Source organism: Coloeus monedula (genome assembly GCF_965178545.1).
Source record: "Coloeus monedula genome assembly, chromosome: 3".
Classification (NCBI taxonomy): Eukaryota; Metazoa; Chordata; class Aves; order Passeriformes; family Corvidae; genus Coloeus; species Coloeus monedula.
Window position 1 is genome coordinate 41,014,207 of NC_138783.1, and position 23,593 is coordinate 41,037,799.

General features: G+C 36.3%; 1 protein-coding gene across 1 annotated transcript in view; it reads left to right on the top strand.

Annotated features, from left to right (window-relative positions):
* Positions 1–23,593, top strand: part of ARHGAP42 (Rho GTPase activating protein 42) — a gene marked incomplete at both ends in the record, with an annotated part of 144,051 nt that overhangs the window by 85,648 nt on the left and 34,810 nt on the right. The window contains 3 exons of the mRNA XM_082278463.1: positions 11,384–11,485; positions 15,876–15,986; positions 22,278–22,382. Coding sequence (XP_082134589.1) covers positions 11,384–11,485; positions 15,876–15,986; positions 22,278–22,382 — 318 coding nt within the window. The remainder of the gene's footprint in view (positions 1–11,383; positions 11,486–15,875; positions 15,987–22,277; positions 22,383–23,593) is intronic.

A 23,593-nucleotide genomic window follows, 5' to 3' on the forward strand; every position in this document is an offset into this window, starting at 1 on the left:
TAATGACCAGGTAAAAAAATTCTGGTGGTATTGCTGTAGGTTGCTGAGCTAGAGGAGGAGGATTGGAGGATTGGGAATAAAGTGTGAGATGAAATAACTGAGCATGAGGAATTGAGGCTACTCAATGGTCATGAGACAGCTGCATACCAAAAAATCTGCTGTACTGATAAATAACATAAGTGGCAATCTCTTTAGGTATTATAGGTTAGTAGACATCTATCACTGGTAGATAGAAAAGTACAAATTCTCTTTAGCTTTTCTTTTATGTATACAAATCTTCAAGTTTTGGTTAAAGTTTCTGAACTGTGAAAGTTGTAAATTGCACTTAAAAATACATTTCTTTCCTAGGTTTTGGTCCTAGAACACTTTTATTTGAGAAATAATTCCATATATGTTGTCTAATCTGATATTTTACTTAAACTAGTATTAACAAATGCAAGAACTGAGAAATCAGGACTCACAGTCAATAAAAATGTATAGTATAAAATTATTTTTAAAACAGATCAAATGTATTTTCCCTTATTTATTCAAATAAATGTATGGAAATATGAAGCAGTGAAAGACCTTTTTTTGCCACAAACAAAATAATTGTAATACCACAGTATGATTAGCCATTGCTTCTTCTACACTTGTGTATGTGAAATATTTGGGAAGTTTCAAAAACAGCGGTGAAGAGCCCAGTATGCATACACTTCATCTTTTCAAGAGGTCTTACTTTCTCCTGTGCAGAGCCAAACTATTAAACTGGGAGATTACACTGGCTGAGCACCTGGACCCAGAGTTTTTTTGAAGCAACTGGTCTTCTTGGGACAGCTCTTGTCGTTATGCAAATGCAACAAAATTATTTTCTCATTGCAGTTTGCTTCACTTCAATTACTGTTTCATTGAAAGTTGATAAACTTTTAGGAAGTTAACAGAAAGAAAAAAAAAAAAAAAAAAGACAACAGTCCGAAAAGCTTGTTTCACTTCTAGTGTATTCTTTTAAAAAATGAGAGTGAAAACTCAAATCTCATAACTAAAAGATTGTGGACACAGTAATTAAAAACTGTTGGTTCAGTCATTCTGTTAACCACAGGTGTTTGTGAGGAAAGCAGTTAATGTTACGTGCATAATCAGTTTTAATAAATTCTGTTAAATGCAATCTTTCTGTTATAAGTCAGTGTGATTAACTGCTTGCTGACTAAAACTGGTTTCTGAATCTGTGTTTTTTCTGCAGTTTAATAAAATTCTAATTTGCATCACAAAGAAAACAGATATAAATTAAGGATAAATAAATTAGTCCCCTGTAGTAAATTGGAAAATAATTTACTATTCTGCCATAACATTTAAGAATTAAGGCTTAGAATAAATGTGTTAATTGGTGGAATTGCTTAAGTGAGCATGCAGTGTACCTTTCTTGGCAAAAAGAACCTTTTTTTTTTTTAAATCTACAGTTAGTAAAACAAAAGAAATTAAAAACCTAGGTAGTAAGTATCAGCCTTTTTACTGGAAAATGACAAAAGGACATAAAAATGCAAGAGAACTTTGACATTTTCTAATTAAATTAAGGCTTTTTTTTCTTGCTAATCTGCTGCAGCCTAGTGTAATGTGTGTCACAGGAAGGTTGCATCCTGACCCTGCACAGCTGCTAGAATTCTGCTGGAGTCCTGAGCTGTGATCAAAAGTATGAACAAGGACATTGATCTTAAAACTTAATATCCAGCTCACAGGGGAACTAAACTTCTGAGTGTTTCAGGGCATGGAGGATTTGGCAAATAGAGTGCAGTAGCACTACTCTTCTGTTACTTTCTTTCTAGCCTTGCTCTTAGCCACAGCATGGACAGGATCATGTTGCACACCTGAAAAACAGGTCTCAAGGTTGTTGATGAGACTTTCAAACTCCCAAGAAGGATTTAAGAGAAATACAGGAAGTGGCCAATTGCCCAGGTACAGAGCAGGACAGGACTTAAAGAAGCAGAGAGTTTGGTATTTTGCTCCCTGCACAAGATGTCAATCTTCATTCATCAACTCAAAGGCACCTAGTCCCCTGCTCTTTCTCCCCTTGTTCAAAATAAGACTCCATCCTTAGTTTTAGCGTCCTTTATCAAACCAGATTCATTATGTTTTGACAAAGGCAGCTGCGTTCTCTTGCCCTACAGGGATTACTTCATGGATTACTTGAGAACTGGATGTTGTGTAGTGCCACAGCTATACTGAACACTTAATGCTTAAGTCAGGAGGCTTTATACATGAGTATGAATTCATCTGTAATCTTATTCTGTTGCATGTTGGGGTTTTCTTTTACAGTTCGGGGGAAAATAAGGATCTTTTTCTGCATTGCTTCCCTTTGTTTTGTGGTGTAGTTAACAGTATAAAAATAGTTATGGTTATAGTTACAGTTTGGGTGTTGTTTGGACATTTCTCAGATGATGTGGGGTCTATGGGTCTTTATTCAACACCTATGGTGAAGTTGCCTTTTGCTGTTCTAAATAGAAAATCACTTGATCAGCTCTATTGCCATAGGTTTCCCTTCATCCAGTATTCTGTTCTATCTATGCAGCAGGCTCTGCAGGGGCCTGTGAATATACAAATTTGAATCTCCTTTCAATATAGCAGCTTTGCTTTTGGTAAAGCAAACTCTGAAATAGCTCTGTTTCAAAGTGAAGTGGATGATAGTGTCCAGGAAGTATCACTTCTGTTACTGTAACAAAAATGGACATCATTGCTTGAAACTTTAATGTGTCTTGGTAGATATGGGAGTATCAAGAGATCCATCTTTCCACCAAATAAAGCAGCTTTGTTATTTCAGGACCTGTCAGGTTATAGTAGCTACCACAGAACCATTTGTTCCTGTGGAGTTTGCCAAGAAGGGGTGGTCTCAGATTCTTGTCTTGATGGGAAGATTAAACCCCCACCCCCAAGAAGTAATCTGAGAGCACTGAGTGAGTTTAACAACGCCACTGGAGAGACATAACTTTTAACCCCAAAGTGATAGTTTGTGTTCTTTTATCAGTGTTGTAAAAGGGACTCCAAAAATAGATGCTTACAAAACAAAACAAAATCACTTCTGACATTGACCCCAGACTGTTTCCTTTTTTTCCCCCAAATATCTGTAAACAGCACAGTTTCCAGTTGCGTGTATTAATCTAAAAAATTTCTCATAACACGCCTCAAGTTCCTCCTGAGGTCAGCAGTGCAGTCCTGTTGCAATGACGTTGGAGGTGCCCTGGGACCATGAGCTGTGCTGAATGTGCTGTTGGCCCACTGAGATCAGTGATGTTGGCTGATTGGTTGGCATAGATGGGAGATTCCCAAAGAGTGTTTAAAAAAAGAAATTGCTAGTTAAGAAAGAGATATTTTTATCTTCAGCTTTTAAAATAAAGCAGTGAGTATGTGAAGTTATAAGATGGTCTGTCAGAATTGCTTTATTTGAATGACATTTTGTTCTTTGCAGCTTTTTTCTTTATCTTTGCCCTTAGTGCACAAAGCAAAGATGTTGCTAACTGTGGAGATGAAATGGCCTCTTCATGAATTCCTAAAAAACATGGCTTTCATTTTGAAATCATTTAAAGTCGTAAGTTTTTATACAGGAACAAAACTCCTCCTGTTACGATAAAATATTTTCAACTTCAGAAAGCTATCCTGAACCTGATGCAGAGAAAAGTTTAAGAAGTCAGTTTCTGCTGTTCTAGGGGGCTTCTCCATATTATTTAAGCAGTAACTTGATAATACCCTAAGTAAGCTATTCCAGCAAAAATACTTCATATTTAGTAAAGCAATAAAACTAGATTACGTGTGTAGACTTACCAGTCCTGCTGTTTGGGCAGGAATTTAGCAGATTCCCAGACATCGAGCAGCTACTCCTGGAATCGGCAAATGCCAAATAAACTCGAGACAGCTCTGCAGCTGAATAACAGGGAGTTTAATATGTCCTGCTTTGTGACCTGACAGTAATGGCAGGTTTGCACGTCTTTGCACAGCAGTGCTGGGAACTTCTAATGTTTTTGTTTCCATTTCAAGAGGGAATTTTTTGGAGAGAAACGAATGACATCCTACAAATGCATTTTCTCAGTTAACAGTATCTGCTTTTTAATTTGAAAACATCTGATGGAATTACATAGAAAATTATTAGGAAATGACTGTAGGATTCTCCTCTTCCAGGATACACTTCTGAAAGTACCTGATACTTAGATCTCTAAAGGCATTACAGAGGGAAAATAAAATTTTCTTTACAAGTTTATGAACCTGAAAGTAAATTATCTCTTGCAAGGTTATTCAGTATTTTACACAGATGTGAACTCCAGTTTAATTAGTTTTGGGTTGTTTCAAGTATATTTCAGTTTTATGTATTCCTTACCTGATTTTAATTGAGGTTATTTTTTAAACTGCCAGTTTCTAATATCTGTCTTCATAGCTTTAATGCTGCTAAACAGTCTTGTATTCCAAGTTTATTGCCTTGTTATACTCCGTAGTTGCAATATGTTCTTTTTATTATAATTATTTGTGTCTTATACTATATTGTTTTCTGGATCATCATGGTTTGCATATGGTTGTTCTTTTTTAGTAAAGAATTGGTTTTAAAATTTATAGTCATTTGGACATTTAATTTTCTACATGATGCATTCAGCTTCAATTTGGAAGTGTTTTCACTAGCAGTTATGAGGAACATAAGACATAATTTATGACTATATTAACCCTATTTTATGTCGATCAACAAGAATTTCTTTATGAACTATGGTACAACTTTGCTTCACTTCAAATTATTTGCTAACAATACATGAGCCATGTCCTTTAACCTTCTAACTTTCTTATGGATTTGGGGAAACCCTATAGCCTAACAATACATTAAATTCTGTTTTGGAGGAAGAGGAGGAGGGAAGGATTTTTATATAACCTTCTCACTTTTTCTTCTGGAAAAAAAAAAGCTTGTGACTTCTTTCAGCCAGATCTTGAACCTTTAGTGTTCACATAACAAATCAAAATTTCTACCAAAGAGAAATTCTTCCCATCCAGACATCTATTAAAATGCAGCCTCTGGTCTCAGATGCCAATGATAATTTCAATTTTACTAAAACCAACCAAAAGCCAGCAACTCACCAACTACTTCCATGAGAATGCTCAACAAAACCTTAGGCAACATGAAATGGAAGGTGAATTTATGTTTTTTCTCCTCAAAGGAGAAGTTGTGAGACTCTGAGATTCTCCACATTTTCCAAGAAGTCCATAGGATCTTACCTCAAATCAGTCTTTCCAAGACTTTGGTTTGTTTTCTAGTCTACAGCTCTACTTTTGTATGTCCTGGTACTTAGTAAGAGATGGTACCCAAACTTACAACTCCAAACAAAATCCCATTAATTTTGTAGAAATACAATTTGAATTTTTGTTTGGGAGGTAATGAAAAAGATGGCTTTGAAAAAATATATTTGAAGTCTAACATTTTAGCAATGAACCATCTCCAGTCTGTTGCTGCAAAAATTGACGTTTTTGCAGTTGTCAAAGAGAAAGAAAAGGGATGCGGGTTTATTTATCTCTGCAGAGTTCACTGTTGCCTTCAGGTTCTTCAACTGACAAATGTGTCTGACTTGATCTATATTCAAGTCTTACTGTTGTGTTTCTGTGCCAGTTTCTACAGTTTCTTCACCTCAGCTTGAGCAGGTGAGAAAAATATGTACTAATTCTCTGTGAGGGGAAGAAAGAAATCATCACAGCCATGTTTCACAATGTTCACTTGCTTTCTAATTCTTTGTATTCTCATCTTTTCAAGGTATTGACATATTTTCTCCAAATAGTTTCTTTGCAATGATTTCTGGTTAAATTTCCTTTCTTGATCATTTTAAAATAATTTATTGCAGAACATGTTTATTTTATGGTTTCACAAGGATAACGCGTTGCTGGGGTTTTTTAAGGATTAGCATGTTAAAGTGTAAAATATGAACTTTGGGACAAAGAGTTAAAAAGATTCTTTATGGACAAATACAAGATGTAGCTATGCTCTGCTAATAGATAAATATAACACCAAAAATTATTGCAACTAAAAAAAGGGAAATGAATGAGAAGGATGGCAGAGACTCTTTTTGGACAAATAAAGAGCAATCATTTATGTAATAATTTTGAAGATACATGTAACAATTTTGACATTAAATACTGCACACAAAGCAGTGGCAGACCATCATAAAAATGCCAGATTTCTTGATGTTCCCTCTGGAAAAGGAAAGTCAACTTCAAAATAAAACAACTATTTCTGCTTTATATCTAAAAATACAGACAGCTAGTGGGTAAAATTTGTAGAAATAGTGCCAGTGATTTGTAGCATGTATATGATTAGTTACAGCATGGAATCAACATCTTTCTGAACAGGACAAAAACTGTCTAACTCAATTGGGTCAAATTTTTAATAAACTTCTTAATAGTTGATGTCTGGTCTTTTCACAGCCATAAATATTTGTAAAACGAGAGGGATACAAGAACATCTTTTGAGTTAAACTTCTAACTGGCATGCCTATAATTAGTAGTATCTCAAGCAAAATTCATTTTTGAAAGGATAATTTTTTTGGAGGTTGTCCAATCAGTGTTGAAATAAAACTATACAGGAAATCTGAGCAGAGAGAGTAAAACCAGGAATTAAACCTGGATCCGGTATTACATGACTTAAGTCTCTCAAGAGGGTACTGGAAGTTAGTAAGGCTCCATTAAATTCTGGAAGCTGGGTGTGTGGTTAAGGGCTTTCCTAATGGGGTTCCTAGAAATTTGAAGCATTTAAAACTGTAAATATTTTTGAACTGATTTAAGGCTTGATGCACTGAGAATGGTTAAACAACTAAACAGAGACATTTGCAGTGTTTAGAGTCTGCAGGACTTGGTCTAGACAAAAGGTGTTGGTGACTTACACATCAGTGTAAAACACACCAAGGATTAATATTACGTAATTTCTCTTTCTCTGTGTTTAGTTTTTTTTTTATTGCACCCAAATAATTATCTCATATGGATTTGGGATGGGTTTTTTTTCCTATGTTCTACCTGATATTTTGAAAGAAATGGTTGATACTTTTCCAGGGCAAAGAGAAAGGATGAGGTTTACTTTCAGGAAAGATGTGCAAGGATGAAAGGAAGCTGGAGTCTGAAGGGGATAAGAGACAGTATGGAGGTCAGGAATTAGCATCTTCCTAATGGCCACATGCCTTAAGCTTTGTGTCATGGCTGGTGCAATCTGTTCTGGTAACAGTGCAGCATGAGCTTTCTTACCCAAGCACGTCTCTTCTCCTTGGGGTTTGATCCAACGTGGAACCTAGGCAAAAGCGATCATCTGTCTCCTAAACTTTGAGGAGATAGTTTTGCATGGAAACTTTCTTTGAAAACCTCCTAGCATGTGGAAGAGTAGAATTCTCAGTCTTATGGGCACAGATTGCTGGGGCTGGGATTCAGGTTATTCATTTGGGTAGGGGCTGTATGTGTTTTGAGGGCTGCAGAAGAACAGGATAAAGCTGGAATAAGCTGAGTCTGTGACTCCAGTTAGGATGCGCCTGTGTGCTGTGAGTCACCGACTGTGTGTGTGAGACAAGAGTTATTTTGGCATAAACTGAAGTGTTTCTTCTCGTCCAGAACATGAATCACCTGCTTCTGAGTGTATTTTTTTTTTGTTAATTTTTATTAAGTAAACAGATTTCAGAGGCTTCAATACATCCAAATATGTGGGTTTTACTGGCACAGTGAAGGACCTTCTAAGCAAACGAAACTCACTCACCTGTTGGGGCCAGTATTTTTTATACTTTTCCCAGAAACATGTCTGAGTAATCACAGCAATGCCAGAAACACTGTCCTGCTGCAAACTTATTCCTAGGAGTATCACTGGGTGAAGACACTAATGCAGTCCAAATTGCTAAGACATCTTTATTTGCAGTTTACTTCTGTTAGTCTTTTTACTTTGTCAACTTCTACCTTTGAAGGAAGAAGGTCTTCTAAATCTGGAAAAGAAGGAAGAGGTTGATCAAATGTACTGTGTCTGAAAACACTGCACTTGGGCCAGAGGTTGTCCTGGTGATGAGGAAACTCCAATTTGTAGTTTTCTCTTTAACTTAACTTGTATAAAAACTGTGAAGGCAGTGGCTGAGCAGATCTGTGACAATGCAGAGGTGCAGTCTTGGAGGAGGCCTGCAGAAGACCAAGAGAGCCTTCAAATTCCATGTTTCCTTATGGATGGTGTCGTGGAGATCTTTATGAAGCTTCACATGAGATACAGTATGCCATAAAACCACAATTACTTTATTTGAACTTGTTTTTTTCTTGTTCTTGGCAGTCGGGGGGGGTTTATCTGTTTAGATGTGATCATTTACTTTTTGTGTTTTTCTTTTTACACATAAAGAGAGGATGTGATATGTAATTCACAGATTTTTTTATAGATCAAGGCAGAAAATAAAAGTGATTTGATTCGGCTCATTGGGAGCCACATTAGATGTATCAATAGCCCCCTCTTGGCATTGATATATATTTGATGTGCTGTGTGGAGGTATTTCAGATGGCAAAGTCCCATTGTCACACCTTTTTCTTTGATTCTCACCAAGCAGCTTAGACTTCAGACTCTTTTTTAGCTTGTTGGTAAAAGTTATGTTAATGTCAACATGAGCTCAAGCGGCTGACCAGACTTTGGGTCATTCATTACCTATTGATCAGCTTGGTTCTGAGACAAATAGGTCACAAGGCAAGATGAGTACCTACTGTTCATATCATAAATCTATCAGGGAAGGAAGGAAGGAATTCGGAAGGAATTCGGAAGGAATTCGGAAGGAAGGAAGGAATTCGGAAGGAATTAGGAAGGAAGGAAGGAAGGAAGGAAGGAAGGAAGGAAGGAAGGAAGGAAGGAAGGAAGGAAGGAAGGAAGGAAGGACGGACGGACGGACTGGCTAGGCTGCGTGATCCCAGTCTGAAATAGGTAATCCTGCAGGAGCTTTGCCCATGGCTCCTTGGCTCATCCCTTTGGTCTGACATCTGAGACAGCAAAGGCAAGCACAACTTCAAGTCCAAATGTGTAGTGTGTGCTATCAGAACCCAGGCCTCATTGTCAAAAGCTGTGTCAAGTTACCTTCTGATGTAGGTGGTCTAGTGGACAGCGTATCCACCACCGAACTCCAGTAGCTTGTGACCAGAGGCTTAAATATGGTGATCAGGAAGATTCCTTTCTCACTTTTCAATTGCATGGGGGAAAAAAGCCCTAAAAGGTAATTCTTTTGACGTTTTTCATTGCATCAAGTTTGCCCTTGAGTATTTCCTCAAGATGGTGACTTGGACACCTTTGTCACTTGGATTTTAAAATAATCTGGTTCTTATTTCTAGTCCAGCACATAACTTCATTGTCTCAGAAGATAGGACAGTATGTAACTAACTGCACCTTTTATTCAAAAGGTACATGTGTGTTGCGTGTGATCAACTGGATTCCTGTTTGTGACCAAAGGTGCTCTTGAGATACACAGCTTCATACACAGGTTTCTCTTGCTTCATCATGAAGACCTGGCACTTGAATATTCTCCAATAAAACTGTGGCTGTGGAACTGACCTATGGTTTCAGTCCCACAAGAGTTGGTTTCTTGACTTCTTAGTCATTTGTCACAACTCTGGCCTTCAGCCTTCTCTCTTACAAGAATGCGTTTGGGAAAGATTTTGGAAGATAATCCTTATAGCTTCTTTTCACTTGCTAAACAAAATAAAATCTTTTATTTTTCCTTTTTTACTTTTTTCTCCTTATATCTGCTTATCTGTAATTAAATATAGAAGGCATTGGTAATTATTCTGTATTGTTATTTAGTATTTTGTTGGGTCAAGTGCCTTCTTTTCCTTATGGTGTCTTTTGAAGGTATCTCTGTTGTGAAGTAGTGAGAACATTAAATTGTGCATATTTTTCATACTAAAGGAGGTAATGAGAACATTAAATTGTGCATATTTTTCATAGTAAATATGTTTGAACTGTTTGCTGGATAGAAAGTGTATGATGTGTTTTACAATCTAGTATAATTACCATTGTGAGCTTTAGTCACTGAAGCTGATCAGTAAGTGGCTTGTTACAGCTGTTTGATAAGTGCTAATTCATGCCATTAAAATCTTCCTCCTATTTCTTATTTTTCTGACTGACCTGACTTTCCCATGATATGACTAAGGAGAACAGGGTGGTGCTGAAACACAAGCTAGTTATTTGTTTTGTATATAAAAATTTCTAGGGAGAGAGGAGTCAGGAAGGAAATCACTGCAGTTCTTAAAATGACCTGATGTTACTGTGTGATGTCCAGTAATTAGTTCTTCTGTCATTAATAGCTTTTGCACGTGTTTAAATAGGACTGTTTGTCTTGAAGCTTTTTTTTTCCTCAAAATATTCAACTTGTTAATCATTAGGACTTCAATAAAATTATAAAAATCACCAGCAGAAAGTTGCTCTTATTTAGGGGATATATAATTTTGTAATTAAAAATTATATTTTTATCACTAATAATACTCTGGTAGGATATCAACTTCAATCAGTTCTCCTATTTCTTGAAATTTGGCTCTTCTTGAAAGATGGAAAAGCTTTTTAGAAATCTATCTTTTTCTTAAATTTCAGATTTAAATTTCAGAATAGCAGATTTAAAAGTTTTGAAGTATGAGTTCTGAATCTGATTGCAGAATATAAGATGTTTCTTAATTTACTCAAAGTAGTAGCTCTTTCTTGTATTATGTATTAAAATAGTTTTTTGGTAGAAATGTGAGGATTGGCTGCACATGATGGGAAAAACAAAGAGAAGTGGGAAAGGAAAAACGCAGGATAACTTTTAAATGAGACAAGCTTAAATATTCAGACACATTGAAATAATATTGGAAACAGACTTTTGGACCAATTTCATTTTGCAACCACATATATGCTTTTCCGTCATCCTCATATTTTAAGAGTGTGGGTGGAAAATAAGCATATTAGTCTTTAATGCCAAGGATAAGGCCTATATCATCACATTTTTTATATTCACCTACCTCCTCCTCAGTAGTTTTTTGGTGGGATTTTTTGGGGTTGTTTTTGTTTTTTTTCTTTTTTGTAAAGGCAGTGTGGCAGTTAGGTACACTTAGAAAACTTGGGGAAGATTATTTTGTATTAGGCATCTGCTTAGAAAGATACCACCCATATAAAATCCATGTATATTTTCTGTGGCAAACCATGCAAGTCTGTTGTATGGGTTTGTTATTTATGGGGAAATTCCTGCTTACTATTGCTTTTAATAATTGAAGCAGTTCTCCTAGTATCTTTAGGTCCAATTCAGAATTAAACCCTAAAAATACTGGAACCAACAAAAGTGGTTTTGTAGTGAGGCATATTTTGGCACCTGTTATTTCTTTTAATATAAGTTCGCTGTGTTTAGTCAAATACTTTACTTGGGAATATTTTGTTTTTCAGGATGGGAAGAAGAAATTTGACAAGGAAAGTGAAAAATATTATTCCATCTTAGAGAAGCACTTAAATTTGTCAGCAAAGAAGAAAGAATCTCATTTGCAAGATGTAAGAACTGAACACACTCTTACCTAGTGTCACATTTGCATAGAAATCATGATAATGAATTGGTTCTCTTCACGACGTGCTGTATTTTATTAATGTAAAATTGTGGTGATTTCTGGTAGTCATGCTTGTTGTGTCTATAATGGGATTAATAAGATCCAAATAGGTATTAAATATTTTAACAAAGCAATATTCTGTGTGTGCAACTTTGTGTATTTCAAGTACAGCTAATGTTTATTGGTTGCAACAATGGAATTATATTAGTACAATAAAAGTGTGGGTTTTATAAGCTATATGTGGAATATTTGAAAGTAAATTAAGTGCTTTTGAGTTTGCTACTTAATATATTAACTGATGAAATTGAGCTTCTATTTTGCATAAATTTTAATCCAGAAGACTGAACTGAGATCACTTTAATGATACTTTTTTCTGCTTCTTTTTTCCTCTTTTTCATCTTACTCCGAGATTGAGGCACCTGAAATTGCCCTGAAATTATATCTATAACTTCAGCTTTGAAGAGTCTGTTTGGCTAACACTTTTCTGTTAAAAAAAACAAACTATGAAGACTTCCAGTTTAACAGGAGGATTCCAAGGCTTTTCAGTATGCTGGTAGAAATGAATATGATTTGTCTTTGAAGCAAATTACAATAAACCCAGCAATATGATATCAATGACACTTTGGGAATTGTGCCAAAAGTAGTTTAAAATTATTTTGATGGGATTACTCTTGCCATGGTCACTCTTAAATCATGGGGATTAGTTTGCAGATGGAATTTTCACCAAAGGCGTGACCATCACTCAGTCACGTCATAGGATTTTTTTTTCATGTTTACCAATAATATTATAATTCAAATTAAATAAGGCTTAGAAATTCAAAATTTCTAATAATGTCTATATGCCTCCATTGCTGTTGCTGTCTATATAATAATCAGTCTAGATAAGACATTAGTTATATAGGATTGGTTAATTGTTCCACGTGTATGTTAGAGCTCTTACTTTTCCCAGATATCTTATGTACTGATGAGGAAGCAGTTCTGTTAGAGGCTAAACCCCAGCTTAAAAAAAAAAAATAGAAATTCTTACCAAAATGCGGGAAAGTGAACTTAAGCATTAATTTGCTCTAGAATAGAAACAATATAAAGTAAATAATATATTTTACTCTTGAGGCATGAGAATAATTACAGTCTAAAAGCAGCAACTGAAGTGCAAAGTAACAACTGTGAATCTAATAAACTATGGTAGAAAAACAGTGGATTTGGCTCACATCTATAAACTAATGGAAAACCAGAATAATTTTTTCCAGTGTGTCCTTAAGTGACATATCTGGATTTAAAATCTTGTAACCGAGGCTGAGGTTTTCTGCTTTTCTAGATTCCTCCCTTATAAAGGATAAAGGGCATAACTTGCCATTTCTGTCTTCCCAGTTTTCTGTAGCTGTAGATGTGCTGAATCAGCAACATAGGCCCACCATAAGTAGAAGGTACAAGAGCAAATCAGTACTAAAATTGTTAACCAGGGAGATTTTTGGCCTGTGTCTGTATTGTAGGTAAAAGGAGGCCAGGCTCCATTCCTGACCTGAAATCCAAGATAGCTGTTGACTTTCATCCAGAGTGATTTGGGTGAGCCCCACTTACAGCCCCTATGACCAGGATGGAGTTTGTTGGAGCAGGCCACAGCAGAGCAGGGCATGAGCAAAGCACCAAGCAGTGCTGGCAGGTGGGGCTTTGGAGCCCAGGGCAGGAGATGGGCAGTCCATGCCTCAAGCCAATGTCATGCATTCAGGGAGATGGGAATACCATTTTTTGACTGCTACATGGGAAAAATACTGTTTCCTTGAATTTGCTAATCCCAGTACTCTTTAACCCACGTTATGTGGGTTAAAGAGTACTGGGATTAGCAAAGGCCTTGTACGCTGTTGGGTTCTTTTACATGTCTCACTTGAGTGCTATTGAGAACACCTTAATTATGCATCTGAAGTTTGATGGCTGGAACATATTCTTTAGAGAGTAGTTTGCATATATTCACCCAACTGAAATGTGTTGGATATGTTAAGAGCCTGGAAGACTGCTGGTGCAGTTTACACAGGTAAACTTACACAGGCTTTTTTCCTTTAGCATCAAAAAGAAACTTTCTAGTAGTGTCTTTTCACGGCCTACAGAAGCCCACAGTGGAGGAGACAACGGGCAGAATTGAGTGATGTGAAAAATCTAATAAACTTCTGATTTCATTTCTCTGAAATCTGTTCCAGAATCAGTGTCCAAGCTTATGTGAATTTCTGGTATATATACTGTAATCATGGTCTACATCAATGAAAATATTACTCACTATGACTATGTATCATACAGGTAGAGACTCAAAATCATATCCATCAGATCTCTTTATTTTTTACATGGAGTTTGAAGTCACAGAAAAACATATGAAAGTCCTTTCAGCTTTTGAAACTTTAAGATCACTTTTCAAAGTGATTCTTACAAATCTGAATCCTCTGGTGTTCACCCAAATTCATAAGCTTCTACAGAATATATATTTGGAGAATTCTGATTTAGTCCCTGTTCACTGGTGGTGATTATGGCCTTAATCCATATTTGAGATGGCACTTGGTTGTTGTAAATACCATTTCAACTGCAACCTGCTTAAATGCTGTTCAGAATAGAGGTGGATTTAATTAGATGTTTAAATGCTTTTCCTGAGGCAAAGCCTAAAAGAGACCATTTCTAAAACTAGGTTTCATTATTTATGTACAATTAAATGAGAGAGCTGAGGTCTGTCTCAAGTGCTTATTGATGGCATTTGTGTGAGCAAGGGTTTGCTGAATCACGTCCCACAGTGGTGGCAACTGCTTCTTTTCAGCTATGTAGCACTGTGATAGATTTTTTTTGTGAAATAAAACTATGAACAGAGTATCAGGGAAAACAGTAGCCAAACACACTGTATGAATGGCAAATGGCAGAGTTAATTTTGAGGTAGAGTGGTTCATTATTGGAATTTTGAATGCTTGGTTTCAGCTTCATATTATTAGTTTACTGAATTTTTGGGTTTTTTTAACAGACACTGGAAGGAAATGCTGGTACTGAATAATTTGAAACATATCCTCGAGGCCCATGTGTTGAAGTGGTGTTGGAACACTGGGCTAGGGAGGTGGATCAATATCATTAAGAGCCTCTAGAGCCGAAGCACAATAGTAGCATGTCCTTGAGTAGAGAAGCAATCTTAATTATATATGGTGCTGTTGATGGCCAAGTGCTGCCTGAAGGAAAATACTGACTTTTTGCTTTTGTACTGTTAAAAGTACTGAATCTTTTTTATGATGTGTTTGCTGGTTTAAAGTTTGTTGTCAAGGGAAGACAACATCAAGCGTTCCCAATTTCCCTGCATTTGTTATTTTTAGTGCCAGAATTAAACTAGAGAATATACAGAAGTATCCTTCTATATTTTAACTGACATATGTCAAAAATAGGCGATCTTACTCCTGTTGTTGATCAATGATAATATTTTGACCAAAGAGCAAAATCTAATACAGCGCAGAAGGGATTTGTTGAAAAAATTATTTGTTATGAAGATGGATGAATTAAAACGGAATCTACATGTCTTCTTTAAACATTATCTACATGCTACACTGCTTGTCTGTTAGTTCCCTCTCCTGTGGCTTGTTTAAATTGAGGATAAAAGCCTATTACTCCTTATCAGCTGATAAGAGTTAATTCTTTAGCTATTTAGGCAGAAGACACTGTTCTGATACTGGATCTCCATGTTGGGTGGTATTAGTCAGGCGCTTCTGACAAGAATTGCCTTGTAGTTCTGTAACTTGAAAATTAAAACTTGAAATATATTTGATTTATGAGGTTAGGGACTTAAATGTGTTTACATTCCAGGAACATATGACTCATACTATAAAATAATAGGTTGCGAGATGTCATTGTTAAAGACAGCCTATTTAAGAAAGAAAATACCTTCTTGGGAAGGTATTTGAACCTGAAAAACAGATATGATTTCAGTACATATGACACTCAAATATTTCAATAGAAATAATTATCTTTTTGTCTGTCCTTGATTCCTACACTGCTCATTTCTATTTCCTTTTCTAAACTTGCATATACCAAGTACCTGCTGCCACCTTTCTTTCCTGCCAGGCTCTCCTAAAAACTAGACCCTTAAAGTGCAAAAAGAAAGAAGAAACCAAACAAGATCAGGTAAAAGGCATAGGCTGAAATGTGTAATGTTAACTTCTTAAACTTGCATTTAGCTTTTTAAAGTAGGTATTCTAATTTTCAGAAAGAAAATCCTATGAAACTTGTAAAGTAATCTAATGGAAGATCTGTTTGTAAATGGCATAACCTGTTTTTAAAGCAATTAAAGGACTAAAATAATGTCCATATTTCATTTTGTCTTTTAGGCAGATACACAGATTGACAGAGAACATCAGAACTTTTATGAAGCATCATTAGAATATGTTTTTAAAATTCAAGAAGTACAAGAGAAAAAGAAATTTGAATTTGTAGAACCTGTAAGTTTTGTTTTATTTTCTTTAGAATGCATGCATTTAAAGCTGAAAATTGAATTTAAAATATCTTTTTTTTTGCTCCCTTTTAAAGTTTTGAATGCAGGTTCTTTGTATATAGACAGACATTAAGATCTTGGCTTGGGCACTTCCCATGTTTATTAAAGGATTATGTAAGAGCGTAGTATCTACTGTCAAGTGAAATGTCTGATGACTTTAAGTGTGCGTAACAGTTTAATGGGACATCATGTAATGTTGTGTCTGTGCAGCACATAATCGATGTTTCCTAATACCATGATTTAATGGCTTAAACTTTGAGCCAGTTTTTAAATTTAAATATTTTATGTAGGCAGTGTACACAGACATTGTTCTGAGTTACACATGAAGTAAAGTGAAAAATCAATTTTTCTGTAGGATAGGTAAGTTTATTTTTTGTTGGTGGAGTCATCTGTCTTTAGTTTACTTTGCAAATAAAGGAAAGCATATGTTGACATGCCATTAAAGAGTAAGATAAAGTTGTGTTTCAATGTCCGTATTTAAGTTTGGGATTTCCTTCTGTGTTTCCATCCCCCACTCCTAACTCTTCTGGGTCAGTCAGTACCAAAAGCAGCTTCAGTATGTGATACAGACATATTTCTGTGGCCTAGTAGCAGTATTACTACTGTTCATGTCATACAGACAGGACTAGCTTGCCAGGTGCCTGATACAGCTAGTACCTATAGCCCTTGACAGAGAACTTCCAATGCCATGTGTCCCTTCCTATTAAGCACACTGAGCACAGCAGAGCACTGCTTGTCAGAGAGGAACATGATGAGTGTAACTTTCTCTCCACACCATCTCCCAGCTTCCTTGTAACTACTGAAGCAGCACTCTTGACTGTGAAAGGGGTTGAATTACATCTCTAACACCCTGTGTCACCAAGAAGAGCTTCTCAGATACCTTCTTTCCACGAGATGACAGTGTATTGTATAGTGAAAGTTTGACATTGATGCAAACTAATGAACCTGGATTCAGCAAGCAGTACTTACAGAAATCCTATCTTTATGGCATATAGCTGCCAAATCTTGGAGACTAAAACTTTACTCGCATTCCTAAATAAGAACATTTTTCTACCTGTCACAGATTAATCCAGAGTGTGTGTCTCTGTCTCCTTCTGCAAAACACTCACATCCTGGAAAAATCTAGCAATCGTGACCTAGCTCTGACCCTAGTAGAGAAGACTCTATGCTCCTTTAATGTAACAGAAACTTTCTGTATTGAAAAGACCTTGTACATTGGAAAATACTGTGCAACTGTGCATAGTTAAAATAGGTAAAATTTACTTTTGAATGTATCTGTTTCCATGCTGTCTCACATCAGTAGGCGTTCAGCCCAGTATGACATACTTGATGTTCCAGGGAAAGGTACAGGAAATACTCTTGTGACGGGGTAATGATAGCCCTTGCAGGTAATGTCTTCTGACTTTGGGTGTGAATTTATTTATAATCAGTCTGGATATAGATGGAGATTAAATTATAACATCAGTTGCAAAATTTTGAATCTTCAGAATTCTTAATTTTTGTTTGTAATCTGTTGCATACAACATGCTGAAATAAAAGCATTTGCGAAAACACATAAGGCTAAAAATGCCTTATGCAAAAAAATAAAAGTACTAATCAGCAATACCATGAGATTAAAAAAAGCCAAACTAAACAAACCAAAAAAACCCAGACTTCAAAAAAGGCTTTCTGCAATTCATGTTTGTGTAAGTGATGTTGGAAGTATGAGCATGTGCTCCTAGATGAAACGTCTAGATAAGGACAAAGCCTAACACTTTAAAATCAGGTATCAAAAGAATTGTCTTATTATGAATTTTCCTCTGTGTGCTCTGTGAAGGTGTGCATGGCAGAAGATTCCTGGTCATCTGTCTGCATGGACATGCCTCCTCAGGAGCTCTGATGGTTGTGGGTTATTCTAGTGTATGTGCTGCCTGTGCCTCTGATTTATCAGCACAGTGTCACGTCTTCTTATAATTCTCAGTCTGACATCTTGCTAACAGACTCAGTGGAGGAGAGTTTAACAAAATAAATCTGTTAGTGCAGTGAAGGAGGAAACTGTGATGCCCATGTGAAAGAAGAATAAGTTTGCGACATGGGAATAGAACTGGAAAGCAAATGATTTGTTGAACATCCTTTCAAGACCTTCAGTTTTTCTATGCCAAAGGATAAAGAAAATCTGAGAACCAGAGTGGGAGAAGTAACCTATCAAAAATTGCCAGGTGGGTTACAGCTAGGGCAGTAGAAGTTGGTAAAAGTGGAGTATGTTCTTTCCTGGAGGAGAGTGGGGAAAGATTTTAGGGTACAGATGCTAATGACTCATACAGTGAGTAGAAGACTGTAGTATTTAGAGTAGACTTTTGCAGCTGCTTCTCACGCCCTGGGTTTCTCTTTGTTCTCTGCATCTTGATCAAAGTGGTTGCTAATGTGTAGTGTGAGTAACTGACACATTCCTATTTGTGATCCTCCTAGATCTTGATTTTTTCCAAGAAAAGAAGACAACTGAGGTTTTCCTACAGATCATGAATTTAAACTTTTTCTGAGGGACAAATTAGTGTTCAAATTTACAGCAAGATAAACAATAAAGCAAAATAAGTGACAATAATCTGTCTTGCTAGCTTTTCTTTTGTGATCCCAAAGAAGCTAGTCCAAGCCAACAGTGCTTTCTGAGGTTTTTACGCTTGTTAAAATACTGCAAACACCTTCCTAAAGTTCTGCTTTGTCCTGTGGTGATGCCAGGACTTCCTTGTCCTGTAGAAATCAGGGCACAAAGTTCATAAGCAGTAAACTATCTGAAATGTGAGGGGTGGTCTGTTAAATGTTTATTTAAAGAGAAGAAAAAAAGAACAGCCAACCAAAAAACGCTGCCTGTAATTGCATGCATTTCCATGAGACTTCACAGTGGCCATTAAATTTGAATTTCCCTTTCTTGCATTTTCTACATTATTAACTATGTTCACTTTAATCTGAAGAAAAAGTGCTATCTGCTTATAAATAAAAAGAAAACAGGGAGACAGGGACTTCTGGCTGATGTGCTGCAGGCCAAAGGTTAAATTCCTTCCCTATCCGAAACCTAAGTACAGTCTTCTTCCTGTGAGAATGAAACGACCAGGCAGTCTTGAGGTCAGCAGCTCTACATAAAAATAAATAAAGTCTCAATAAGTAGTTGGGTTTTGTTTCGGATTCTGTGTTGAAATCCTCATGGCTCTGGTGTGGTGAGTAGCTTTGTATTCTGGAGTTCAGACCTCACTCTTTACTGATGTGACTGAATAGATACTCAGAATGAGAAAACTATAAGGCACTTTTTAAAATGAAAAATTGTTGATATGAAAGCATCAGGCATTGTTTGTGATGTTTGATGAAATAAATTACCTCCTTATGTGTGAATACCACCTCGAAATACATTCTGAAAATTTTCTTTGAAAGGAAAAGGGGCAGGTTTTCTAGTCTTGTTTTTAATATTATTTTTATACTATTTCATATTAATTTCCTTTAAATTATGAGCCTGCCTTTAGCAAGAGTGCCACTTCTAATGCCAACAACAAGAAAAACCCACTATGAGCATAAGCCTAGGACAAAAGACCCTGACTTTTAAATCTCTTCCATACAATGCTCTGGCTGTACCTGTCCTGATGGATGTGATTATGGAGATGCCTTAGCAACACAGGCCCATTGGGTACAGGGCGTTTTCTGATCCCTGTTTTTCCACTGCTAGTGACACATACGTTGAAGTGAATACCATCCTCAGTGTCATGTTTCAACACAGAACTTAAACACACTGATCTAGGACTTGCATAATGCTTTTCTTTTATTCCTATTTTCCTAAGTGCTTAGAGAGTGTTTAACCAGGAAAACCTCAAGGCCAGATCCTCTGCAATGCACAACTGACAGAATACCTGAGAAGTACTTTAAATAAAATTAATTCAGATTTTTCTCAGGGTTTTGGGGTTTTTTTTTAGCTGCTGTTGTATTTTTGCTTTCTGATAAATTCAGCTTTGCTGCCATCTTGTGTTAAATATTTTCCTTGGTATTTCTCAGTGTATTCTATAAAAGTGTTTTGTATGATGTAAAATGTTTTTCTTCAAGTATTGGAGCTGAAATGTATACAGTTTATTCTCCTGAAATGCTCTTTAAACTGATCTTTGAAATTTAGGCATAAGCTGACATACTGAAAGCTTGTCCCACTAGTTCTTTATTGTAATTTTGGTGTGCTTTAGTGTCGGGATCTGGCTGCAGTTTTGCTAAGTGTTACTCCTGCAGTATTTCTTCAGCTGAAAAGGGTGGGTTTAGCAGCAGGCTCCTGCTTACAGGTTATGTTAATCCACACATCCTTTTGATTGGGCCAAGTCAGAGTGAGCACAGGAGTAGTTGTGCTGCAGCATCTGAAGGAGCTGTAGCTGGGGACTCTGATGAGTAACTGAATCTAGAGTGAGCACAGGCTTCACATAACTGGAGCCAAAGCAGAGCTTTGGTTAAAATTTGCTTATTTTATACTTTATTCATTAAAAGGAAGATTAATTTTCTTTCTTTTCCTTTAAGTAGTACTTTCCAGAATTATAGAAATTTAGAATTATAGTCTAGAATTATAGAAAATTATAGAACTCTTTCTGTCTATTTGCACAATTGGATGTTTTTACGACAAACTGTTGTATTTGGACCTTCCTCAGAAACACTTGAATAATCAGTAAGAGATTTCAGGGTCCAGTCCTTAGCTAATGATTTCAGCTGGACAGATGAATCATGTTAAACTGGGATGATTTATACAAGATGTGGAGCCCTCCACTTGAGACTGCATTGCCTTCATTGCTTGATGGTAGAATATGGTTCAGGAATTCACATCCACTGTAGAGGCCCACACAAAAACTTGCTTTTATGTCCAAGGATCTTCTCAGTTCTTCAGGCTCCGTGACTGGCTTACTGGGCAGCCTGGGATTCTGGGCACCATCTTTGCCTGAGGCCAGGGTTTCATCTGATCCTACAATACCAATAAAAAACCAAGGGCAGAATCCTTCTCCCAGCCATACTTTGTATTTGTGCTCGCACTGATGATCTGTTCACCTCCAACTGCTTTAACTTACTAATGCAGCAAAAGAGCTCTCAGCAGTTTCTTAGAAAGTAATAGGGAAGAGAAGGCAGAACAATTTAGCTACAATTCTTCAAGTAGGGCTGAGAGGAAATGTAAAGAAAATATAAGTGCAGTAAAAACTACACCTTTACGGCGTTCCACTTCCAGTAATCGATGGTATTGGTAACACAAAGCAAGCACATTAAATATGAATGATGACATTTTTGTTGCCTGAATCTAGACTACTTCAGTAGTCAATGAAGAGAGATAAATGTTTCCACTGAATCATTCTGAAAAAGGGAAAAGAATTATGCTCTGGAATACATATGGTTCTTTAATGAGTTAGGAGACAGCTTGGACAGCCAGCTACTTAGCCCAGATGATAATGGTGTAATATACTAAGGCAAATCTTTTTTATTGTTAGAACTTATGTTACTGTAAATGCAAATTTATCTCTTTTTTTGTTTGTTTTCTTTACTCTTTTTTTGTAAGCTAAATTAGATATACAAAGAGAGCAGTCCATGATAAGAAATTAAATGCTTGGTATTTAACAGCAGGTAGGATGACTTAAAGCGATGTCAAAACACTTTTCAAATTTAAAGCAGAATAAGTTAGAAGGCTTTTAAAACTAAGAGATGGCAGGAATGCATTAATTCAAGAGCTAAATCTGGTTGTACCTTTTACTACTTGAACATTGTTTTAAATCAGACTTCAAAAAGGACTTTTCAACTGGATATATACAGACTACGGTGCTTCTGTGGGAGTCAATCACAGACATACCAAATAGAGTTTGCATTTTGTTCAGAGCAGGAAGAAATTGTCTGGGTTTCTTGTGTTGTGCTAACCTATCCAAAACATACTTTCTAGTCTCATTTGTGGAAAACAGGTCATAGCCCAGGCAATTACTATGAAGAAAGTGAAAAAATATTTTGAAGAAAAAACACTTCAGCTCTGAAATTTTAAACTTGGAAAATGCATGCCAGCAAAGACTCCAGCTGAAATACTGGATAAAATTACTAGGACAGTGAATTAAATTATGGAAATTACAACTTCATGACGCAAAAGCATGTGTAACATTTCTCTTTCTTAAGGTCTCACCATGGATTCCTTCTCAGCAAAACCTTGCCTTTGAGCGTAAAAGCACAGAGTGTTCCAGGAGTTAAAAATGTATAATGCTTCTCAATTTTACCTTTTCAGCTCTTGGCGTTTCTTCAAGGACTATTTACATTTTACCATGAAGGATATGAACTGGCTCAGGAGTTTGCACCATACAAGCAGCAACTGCAGTTCAACTTGCAGAATGTAAGGACGATTTGTATTTTACATAATTCAACTTTTTAATTTGCTAATTTCAGGATATTAAAGTAGACTTACAGTGCTTCATTGAAACTCTAAATCTTGCAATGTTTTAGTAAGGTGAGATCAAATTCATATATGAATAGGTAAAATTATTTTTGTAACATTAATATAATTAAGATTCCTGACAACAAATAACTTTGGATAGTTAATTTGTGATTTCCAGATCAACACTTTGGGAGCAAGAACAAGAAAAACGGGGCAGCAGCCAAGTTTTTATTAGAAAACACAGTGGTCCAGATAGATTTTAAGCTTGTATAAAAGCTTTCTTGAGAGTGAGGCCTGTCTTCTGGACTAAGTGGAGGTACCAAAAATGCTCCAGCTGGTATGGGATGATACAGTTTGTCCTGCTGTCTGCTAACTTCCCACTGTATATAAAGTATACTTGGGAAGCCATTCTCTGGCTGTTCTCTGTACCATTAAAGAGTAAGTGGGACTTTCTTCCATGGTGAGCAACTCTCATGAGCATTAAGTTTCACCAGAAGAAAGGATCTCTTTTTTGTGTAGAGAGTTGCTCTCAACTGAGCAGACGGATCTTGTGCTGTAGATTGGTGTGGATTTGGTAGTCAGAGCCATACGTGATCCCATTTTGGTCACCAACTGCCCAAAAATTTCATAGTTATCAAAGATGACTAAAATGCTTTTAATCAATATACTTTTCCACTCATCATAACTGCTGTATGCAAGTGTATATTTATTTCACTGTGTAATCCAGATATTACTCCTCCAAGGACAAACAAGTAAGTAGGTACAAAATACCTTCACACACTTTGCTTTTAAGTGAAGTTTACGCACTCTTTGCTTGTACGGTAAAAAGTGAAGTTCAACATGTCAGCATTGGGCAAGTCTCACATTTTTCCTGACAAGTAACATCAAAGTCCAGAGCTAAATTTTTAAGAGATTTAAGTCCATTTCATTCTTTCAAGAAAAGACACATCTGGACAATTTTTTGTTGCTCCATCTTCCCTTTTACATCTCTTGTTCATATATAGGTATAGATCTCATTTTAAATGCTGCTTGAGGAAATAAGGCTGAACTTCCTAGATGATTAACCTTTTCCTTTTGGATCAAAATGCAAATGGTCTCTGTCTGTAAAGCCCCTTGTCTTTTCAAATTTTGTGTTTTCTACTTTGTTTGCTACTGAGACGCTTTCAGAT